This window comes from Procambarus clarkii, chromosome 10 (assembly GCF_040958095.1).
Source record: "Procambarus clarkii isolate CNS0578487 chromosome 10, FALCON_Pclarkii_2.0, whole genome shotgun sequence".
Classification (NCBI taxonomy): domain Eukaryota; kingdom Metazoa; phylum Arthropoda; class Malacostraca; order Decapoda; family Cambaridae; genus Procambarus; species Procambarus clarkii.
Window position 1 is genome coordinate 11799380 of NC_091159.1, and position 10413 is coordinate 11809792.

At 40.0% G+C, this 10413-nt stretch overlaps 1 protein-coding gene across 1 annotated transcript in view; it reads right to left on the bottom strand.

Annotated features, from left to right (window-relative positions):
• LOC138362990 (acetyl-coenzyme A synthetase 2-like, mitochondrial) overlaps positions 1–2487 on the bottom strand; it is a 37901-nt gene extending 35414 nt beyond the window's left edge. Inside the window, exon 1 of the mRNA XM_069321594.1 lies at positions 1886–2487. Coding sequence (XP_069177695.1) covers positions 1886–2137 — 252 coding nt within the window. The 5' untranslated portion in view covers positions 2138–2487. The remainder of the gene's footprint in view (positions 1–1885) is intronic.
• Between the last annotated feature and the right edge of the window lie 7926 nt (positions 2488–10413).

A 10413-nucleotide genomic window follows, 5' to 3' on the forward strand; every position in this document is an offset into this window, starting at 1 on the left:
ATATTGGGGCAACAAGATTAACGGCATTATGGCCAGAACAAGTGCAAATAACTCGTAAAGATTGGATTGATGGTGCCACACACACACACACACACACACACACACACACACACACACACACACACACACACACACACACACACACACTGGTGTGTACACACACAACTGTGTGTACACAGGAATCTGTACACCAGTTGATTGACAGTTGAGAGGCGGGACCAAAGAGCCAAAGCTCAACCCCCGCAAGCACAATTAGGTGAGTGCACACACACACACACACACACACAGCCTGGTAGATAGAGGGGCCTCGTAGCCTGGTGGATAGCGCGCAGGACTCGTAATTCTGTGGCGCGGGTTCGATTCCCGCACGAGGCAGAAACAAATGGGCAAAGTTTATTTCACCCTGAATGCCCCTGTTACCTAGCAGTAAATAGGTACCTGGGAGTTAGTCAGCTGTCACGGGCTGCTTCCTGGGGTGTGTGTGTGTGTGTGTTGTGGAAAAAAAATAGTTAGTAAACAGTTGATTGACAGTTGAGAGGCGGGCCGAAAGAGCAAAGCTCAACCCCCGTAAACACAACTAGATGAATACACACACACACACACACACACACACACACACACACACACACACACACACACACACACATAGGGGCCTCGTAGCCTGGTGGATAGCGCGCAGGATTCGTAATTCTGTGGCGCGGGTTCGATTCCCGCACGAGGCAGAAACAAATGGGCAAAGTTTCTTTCACCCTAAGTGCCCATGTTACCTAGCAGTAAATAGGTACCTGGGAGTTAGTCAGCTGTCACGGGCTGCTTCCCGGGTGTGTGTGTGTGTGTGTGGTGTGTGGAAAAAAAAAAAAGTAGTTAGTATACAGTTGATTGACAGTTGAGAGGCGGGCCCAAAGAGCAAAGCTCAACCCCCGCAAAACACAACTAGTAAACACACACACACACATACCTGAGCCGGACAGCACGCTGGACACGTGATCGTGTGGTCCCGGGTTCGATCCCGGGCGCCGGAGAGAAACGAAGGGCAGGTCTTCTTTCACCCCATGCCCCTGTTACCTAGCAGTAAATAGGTGTCAGTAAAAAGTTAGTCAGCTGTTACTGGCTGCTTCCTGGGCTGTGGGGAAAAAGTAGTAGTAGAAACAGTTGATTGACAGTTGAGAGGCGAGCCGAAAGAGCAGAGCTCAACCCCCGCAAGGACAACTAGGTGAATACAACTAGATGAATACACACACTTAGTACTTGGAAACTTAGTACTCAGATGGGCCACAGAGACATTAGAAAGAATTTGATCAGTGTCACTGTAGTTAACAAAGGGAATGCATTAAACAGTAATGTAGTAGAGGCAGACTCCATACACAGTTTCAAATGTAGATTTGATGGAGCCCAATAGGCTCCAGAATCTGTACACCAATTGATTGACAATTGAGAGGCGGGACCAAAGAGCCAAAGCTCAACCCCCGCAAGCACACTTGGTGAGCACACAGGGCCGGATCTAACTGTTTTTCGGCCCTAGGCCAAAACAGTTAAATGGGCCCCACCCTCACCCTCTGATCAGTATAGCAAGTCAAAGGCTAAACGCATACATATAGAAAGCTCACACCATAATATTATATAATGATTAAATATTGGGCAGTGGTAATTGATTCCTCCAAGTATCATTTGATATTTTTCCATTTCTTTGGAAAAAAAAGCTGGTGTCCTAAGACCTAGGCTATGACCTACTTGGCTTATTGGGAAATCTGACCCTACACACACACACACACACACACACGATTGGGCTTATTACAGGACCTGAACGCCAGTAACAAGCAATATCATATTAACAAGAATCAATCTCTTGAACAACATCCTAAACCCTGTCAATAAACTGTCTCACCTGCTCCAATGAGAACTGATGTATACTGTCGTGAGTCTGCAGGTGTGGGAACGCATCTGTAATTTCAGGTATGGGTGTGGAGGTGATTTCCCCGCCCGGCTGCTGACTTGGAGATGTGGCTGCTGGCTTGGCCGCCGAGGAAGACGACCTGATGATTTCAAGTAGTCCTCGAGTCGCAGAGAGTTGCTGTGGCGTCCTCCACACCTGCTGCACCGCTCTAGACACCAGCTGTATCGGTACGAGGGGTGGCATGATGTTTCACAATTACCGCAGACAAACAAAATCTTGTTCCCGTTCACACACCTGTGGCACGTCTGCTGTGATCAATTACTCAGCTCCTTGTAGAGTACTTAGCAGTCATCCAATACTTGCACAGTGTTTATATAAACATTAGATAATCGGATTTATTGCTTTCCTAGAGTCGCGGGGACGGGGAAGATCGAGTCCTAATGTACACACAGCGGCCGTACTCACTTCACCCTGATATCCAGAGGACTGAATCGTGTTGGTTCTGAGTACTCACACCCTGGGCAACCTTGCGACTCACGATGTGGGGCCTCCACACAGGAGAGATGCCATCTACGGCACAGGGCCAAAAGGGTGAATTTGGCTTGCTCGCACTGATGTTTATGCGCTGCGTCAGAGCGTGTCAGCCAATGGGAGACTGCGCTCAGTTGCCGCCTTCTTAATGAAGCTTTCTGATTGGTCACTCCTAACAAGTAAGCTGAACACGTGTTTGGCATAAATATATGTTTTGACTGTAATTGAAAAGATGGTCGTAATCACCTCATTACTGGATCCAGAGTAAATGTATATAGCTTGCTGCTTAATATAGGAAAGTGTGTGACTCGTTGTTGGTTGTTGGAAGCTCATGTTAGTATTTGTAAAAGTTGCCACGCTGCTTGCTGATGCTGCCTTAGCCTAACGCATTTCTCAATGAGACCACAATTAAAATTAATAATAAATTACAACTACTAAATATTTTAATATACTGGGCAACGGAAAATATATCTGAATGTTTCAACATATATTGAAACCTATCGTAGGGTTTCGGAAGGTAACGCTCCTGTACCCGTTACCAACCGTTACGTAAAAAAGAGGATAAACTTGGATATATTCCCTGAAAACACAAACCGAAACTGTCTCTATTTTCCGCTTGTTGCAACTTGTAATAAAGTTGTTACATCTTGGCTTAACGTGTTTATGACGTATTAGAACGTTATTATAACTTGCTATATTGGTTGTCATAACTGGTTAGGAAGTGTTAAAACTTGTTCGAACGTTGTCCCAACGTCGTAGTTTCGGCGTGTCTTTGGAGGCTTATAACCACCCTGAGTTTCTCATATATTTACTGCAAGATGAACAGAAGCATCAGGTGCAAGGAAACGTACCCATACGTCTCTTCCTGCCCAGCAATCGAACCTGGGACCAATCGGTTGTGAGCGGACATTGCCAAGTCGCTAACCGTTATATACGGTTAACGCAGAATAAGCTCATTTTGGCTCCTGATTGATAAGGAAGAGGAAAAATGAAAAGGCTGGGAAGAATAGGCTTTCACTATTTGTAAATAATAATAATAATAATAATAATAATAATAATAATAATAAAATTATAAGAATAAGAATATCAACTATAGTATAATATGCATATAATATGCATATACCATGCAACTATAGCATGGCATAATCGTAGCCGACCAAAAGCGATATACCCACTTCATATCCCAAATATATTTCACCATACAAGCAATATATTATGAATATTTTTATAGAAAAATGTATATTACCGCTCTTCCGCTCTATACATGTATTTTAACATGTGGATACATATAGAGGGTAAATGAGTGTTCACCAAGAGGATGGGTTGGGCGGAGGAATTGAATAGGATTATACATTGATATGGCTTATTAATACTAAACACTGGAAATAGGACAATTTAGAGTGTGTGGCTTGGATACAGAGTTGAAAATACAGATTGGTTGTGTGTACTTACCTAGCTTTAACTCTTTGGTTCCGCCTTTCAACCGTCAATCTACTGGTATACAGATTTCTGAGCTTCTCGAGCTCCGTCATTCCTACATTTGAAACTGTGTTTGGAGTCAGCAGCCTCTACCACATTACTGCCTAGAAGTGATGTGTGTGTGCGGTTGAGGTGAGGGTGTGGTCATGTGTGGGTGGAGGTGGAGGGTGGGTTGGCTTGGTGGGGGGTGTAAATCTGGTGGGGGTAAGGGTGGAGGGAATGGGGTTGTGGGGTGTGTGGGTGGAAGTATTGGTATAGACATAAATATAGTGGGTGGGTTGGGTATTTGATCGGTGGGTGTGTTGGTGTAAAAAGGAATATTGATGGTTGTTGATTACAGTATTAGTGATGTTTTAAGATATTTACTAATCGGCAAGATTTTACTACGAATTCTGAATACATTTTAAAATTCAACAAAATTAAAAATACAAAAATAGCTGGTTATTGGTTTGCGTTAAGTTATAAAAAATAATACATTCACCTAAATTTACCTGAGGGCCATAATTTTTTAGTGGCTTCGACGGGAAATGGGATCCAGCGGCTTGTCAAAGGTTCCCCCAATAATAATAATAATAATACATTATTATTATTATTTTTATTCTAAACAATGTGTGTACAGAGAACACAGGAATAAGAGACAATTATAGGGAGAGGAGTTATATACACCAATGAAGCCAACATTACGCAAAGCGATTTTTCATTGTAGACCAGACCACATACTAGAAAGTGAAGGGACGACGACGTTTCGGTCCGTCCTGGACTATTCTCAAGTCGATTGTGTGACTTGAATAAAAAATCCAAATTTTTTATTGTTTTTTTTACGTTGGCTAAGTTTTCTTACGATATAAAAAATGGGCAAAAGTTAATATTTCTTGTGAATTTTTGTTTACAAGTTTCAAATAATACAATTAGGTATTCTAGATTAAAAATTAAGAAAAACATAATATATCACTGAGGTCTACTGCCAACTATGAAGGGAACTTTACAGCTCACGATTATGGATAAGTTTACTTAATAAGGCAAGTAAGTTCTGCTCATTAAACTCCTCTCACACATCTGGAACTTATGGTAAGGAACCATAAGCATTTCAGCTAGATATTAAGTTTGAGATAATGTTTTGTGTTTTTCTTTAGTAACCCATATATAATAATGGTTTTCTTTAAATGCTACAACGAAAGAAAATGTAATATTAGGGCTAACTCTACCTAAATATTAGGAACTGGAATAGGGATTAATTCCCTAATATGAAATGATTCGTGGCTCTTTTTCTAATAATCTATTCACTATATTCCATATTTTTAATTGTTATTTGTAAAGAAGAAATATCATAAAATAGGTTTTGTTTCTAATATTTTTTACATTGCACTGCTCTAATAGGCAAAGCTTTAAATTATCTACATACAATATAAATCATTCTTTGATACAACTGCATTAATATAATTTTATAAACCGCACCGTAGTACACCATTTATTCCTATCATACTGTATCCAAGCCTAGGGTTCTACGACCCCTTATTACTCAATACAACGTCATCAATGTATATGTTTATCACTCATTATGTTCGGTAATATGCTTATTGTTTGTGATGTGTATTTATATATAATATATATATATATATTTATATATATATATATATATATATATATATATATATATATATATATATATATATATATATATATATATATATATATATATATATATATATATATATGGACCCATAGCCTCGGAGAAGAAAATAAAGAGTACTCAGAGAAGACCTTGTGGATCCTCACTGAACACTTTGATATTTTCTTCTACCACCCCTATTCTTTTTGTATGTTGACCAGACCACACACTAGAATTGTTCTTTTTGTATGTTTGTATATATATCTAACTTTATTCAAAATTTCATTACAACATTGGTTACATGCAAGGTGTGTGTGTATATATATATATATATATATATATATATATATATATATATATATATATATATATATATATATATATATATATGTCGTACCTAGTAGCCAGAACGCACTTCTCGGCCTAATATGCAATGCCCGATTTGCCTAATAAGCCAAGTTTTCCTGAATTTATATATTTTTTAAATATTTTGACTTACGAAATGATAAAGCTATCCATTTTACTATGTATGAATTAATTAGTATTAATTCGAGTTAAAACTAACGTAGACATGACCGAATCTAACCTATCCTACCTAACCTAACCCAACCTGTCTTAACTTAACCTAAACTAACATAACTAAGTCAATAATTTATGTTCCTAATATGATATAATAATAATAATTCAAATAAACCAATTGGAAACAGTTTATTGAAAATAAAGAAAATCACTCGGCCTATTAAGCAAATCGGGCCTTGTATAGTAGGCCGAGTTAGTTTAGTTCATTTATTATGCACCCCATACCCATCTTGTGGGCGGTAGTGGAAAGGGTTACAGAGGCACATAATGGGCTCAGGGACTGAACCCCACAATTCATTTAGTTAAGCAAGTTACAATCTTGATGAGCTAGTTACAAAATTCAATATAAGTCGTCACATCAACAATGGGTTCGAGATCGACCTCAAGTACAGGTTCTAAATTAAGCAACTGACATATGTGGAGAGCTAGTGTCACAATTGATATGTTTGTCCTGCACACCACCCCCCCATCCAGTGGGCAGCGGTGGATAGGTTACAATCACTTAGTTACTACCTACAGTTAGCAAACTGGGGATATTTGGCTAAAATTTCCGGTAGCAGATCATTTTGAATGAAATATTGACACATCGCTGGAACATTGGTTACAGAATTGTCTCTAAATTCACGTATCTTTTCGCACTCCATCACATAGTGACGGAGGGTGTGCGAATAATTTTGTTGACACAGTTTACATTTGGTCAGGTCTACATCAGCAGATAATGAGAATTCCCAGAGATACTTGTAACCGAGTCTAAGCCGAGCAGTAGTAACATCTAGAAGTCTGCTGATTTTATTGGAGTAGGCCGAGAAGTGCGAAAAGTTATCTTTTGCTGTTATTAAACATTTATTACTGAACCCGTGCTCCTGCTCTTATCTGCAGTGTAAACAGTTTAATAAATTTTTTATTCCTTCTGTTTACCTGCAAAATTACTTTATGTTGCTCTATTACAATTTTTGCTGTTCCAGCTATCATGTATATATAACTCTACTACGGGCTCACCATAGCCCGTGCTGCTTGGAACTTTTTGTTCCGAGTAGCGAATCTTACACAACATATCATGTATAATATAGAAATTTCACACACACAGACATCACAACAACGTTATATACCAAATGAACTAGGGCGCATCCGGGAACATCCCGTTCGTAGGTTCGAACCCTCATTACAGCCCTTGTGGACTTGTTCAGAAATAAAATTGTAATTTTATTTATATTTCTCTACATTAGCCCTTCCATGAGTTATATAGTCGTAAAGGCTTGACGTTTTTCCCTGTTAGTTGCCTTCCCTTCACACCCCTCGAACACACCTGACAGGTAAATACTGAGAGGCCGCGGAGGATGGTGGTACACCTGAGGCCAGATTCACGAAGCAGTTACGCAAGCACTTACGAACCTGTACATCTTTTCTCAATCTGTAACGGCTTTGTTTACAATTATTTAACAGTTAATGAGCTCCGAAGCACCAGGCGGCTGTTTATAACAATAACAACAGTTGATTGTGAAGTTTTCATGCTTGTAAATTGTTTAATAAATGTAACATAGCTGTCAAAGATTGAGGAAAGATGTACACGTTCGTAAGTACTTGCGTAACTGTTTCGTGAATCCAGGTACAGAGCTACTGTGGCTCATCAATTCGTGTGCAAACTAACACAGAATCGTTTCGGTTGTGAGATGAGTGTGTCTGTTTGTAAGAGAGTGAGCAAGTATTTTAAGTGCATGTACTTTATGTGTGTGTGTATGGATGTGGTGAAGTAACAGTAGCATATATGAGAGAAAGAGAAAGAGAAAGAGAGAGAGAGAGAGAGAGAGAGAGAGAGAGAGAGAGAGAGAGAGAGAGAGAGAGAGAGAGAGAGAGATAGAGAGAGAGAGAGAGAGACTGACTGTACCTGGCTTTCGTCAATTTACCTGTTAATCCATTCTAGTGTGACCAGGAGGAAACTCTTCACCTCACGCTTCAAACCACTTAACCCAGGATGGTAAATTGATCTTTCTGCTTCTCTCTCTCTCTCACACACAAACATACTATTATGAAACATTCATAGACACGGGGACTATCAACACCACTCCCGATTCATCTCTCACTTTCTTACACACGTTTAAATTTTCATAGTGTTCGTGCAGGCAGAGTACGAAAATACTTAAGCAGCTTCCAATACTCTCGCCGGTAATACGGAGTTTCAAAGCAAGGCACGTAACTCTTCCTTGCCAGAGTCTCGCATCCTTCCACGCTCAGAACACTGTCAAGTCATGCAACGGTTAACACACAAGAGCCCCTCACAAGGCATTAAATCCTCACGCCTGTTCTCCGCTTACACACATACGATTCGACAAGCTTCTAATTTTTTCTGTGCATTCCATTTGTTGACCACCCATACCGGGTAGATGTATTTCCTTATACTGATTCTTATTATTTGCATTTCTAGCTTCCAGTGGAAAGTCTTGTTCTATTTTCTCTCAATTTAAGTAGGCACACCTTAAACACATTATTTTCCTCGGTGTTTTGTATGTAGTGATCATATTCCTTCTGTTCTTTCTCTTCTGTAGGACTGCGAGATTTAGTTCACATAACTATCTTAGTTCTCTGTACAGTACTTCAAGTTGTCATAATACTGGAACTATTCTATAGTCTTGTTGGAAACTTCTGTACTTCTCAATTTTCACTTTGTGTTCCGGAGGCAGTGTATTCTAGTATTGGTCTGAGGTTGTGTAGAGTGAATTGAAAAAGTTATATGTCGATCTTTAATTTCATTCCGTGTTTGTCAGCCTCTTTATATATTGCCGATGTTATTCGGTGTGAATATTACTTCTGGAATTATATCCAATTCATTTTCTTTTTCCGTTTCCTGTGTTTGTCTTCCCATTATCGTGTTGATTCTGTCTGGTTCCTCATCTTTACCTTACACTTATTGGGGGTTGAAATCTAACAACCACATGTCTCTGCTCTCCCCTGTAATTTGTCAAGGTCTTCTTCCAGCATTCTACAGTCCTTCTGTTATTACATTCATAAATAATTTTCCAGCGTCTGCAAACATCAGCATGTACGACCTCACCCCCCCCCCTTGTCACATCCGTCCAGCGTGACATTAACTGTGACCTTTTGTTATCTCCGTCATGGGACTCCCGTATCTAGTTTTTTGTTTTATTTTGTAAATTATCCCAGCTTGTCTCTCCTTCGTATACTAGGCTTTCGCTCAGAACAGTGTCAAACACGTTTTTACAATCTAGGAATATTCAGTCGATCCAGCAATCTGTTTCCTGTTACATTTTGGCGACCTGAAGGTCACTATATCTATCAAATTGATCAGTGGTCACTACAGAGGATAGTGGCCTGGACGGAGATAGGAAACCGGCGGCTTGTCGAAGGTTTCCCATCATCTTTCCTCAGGCGAAGATCTTCTGGAAGTGTGAGAAGGTACACTGTAGCCAAACAATCTGGCTTTAAAGGAGAAATTGAGTATAACCTTGGATTGGCTATAAGCAATAATACCCCTAAGAACGTCAACAAAACCTTGTAAATCTGAGGCAATGTGATGAGGCTTCGTGGTTTCGCCTGGCGGACTAGCAAGCAAACGCCCACGTCGAACCCCATTTAATATATTCTTATAGTGAAACAAACCTGTGTTGATGTTGTGGATTTGGCAGTCACGACGGCGCAAGGGTTGGATGTATTCCGGTGTTCTCGAGTCGGGGAAAACGCAATGCCTTGTGGGAATACATAAAACATGTCGGCGAACAACTTTATTGTACGTGCAGTTTGTATGAAGGTTTTAACACTACCACGCGAAAAGTAAACATACGACTAAGTTAACAAACTTCTTTCTTCTTCTTGAGAGTAAGTGCATTTTGCATGAACGTCGAATTGTGTGGGTCGCTTCAGTCGCGAGTCTCCGCCTGTATATTTTTCTTTTAATGTTAGTCACTAAAGAAAACGTGAATATAATATATAAACTTTTAAGCCATACTTGTTTAGAAACTAATTCTGTAGACATTCGTCGATAATTTACGGGCTTGGTGCCTTTTTTGGATAATTACTTACCTGAATTTACCTGAGGGACCTTCACCTCAAGTGGCTTTGATGGTAACTGGAAGTAGACAGCTTTTCAAAGGTCCCTCCACTATTCCTAAGGATTTTTCCAGTTTCGCCATTTAGGACTTCAGTGGATTGGCGAGTCTATGGTTTTATTGAGCTATGGGTGAGAAAAGTATCTATGGGCAGGCGATGAGTCACAATAACGTGGCTGAAGTACGTTGACCAGACCACACACTAGAAGTTGAAGGGACGACGACGTTTCGGTCCGTCCTGGACCATTCTCAAGTCGATT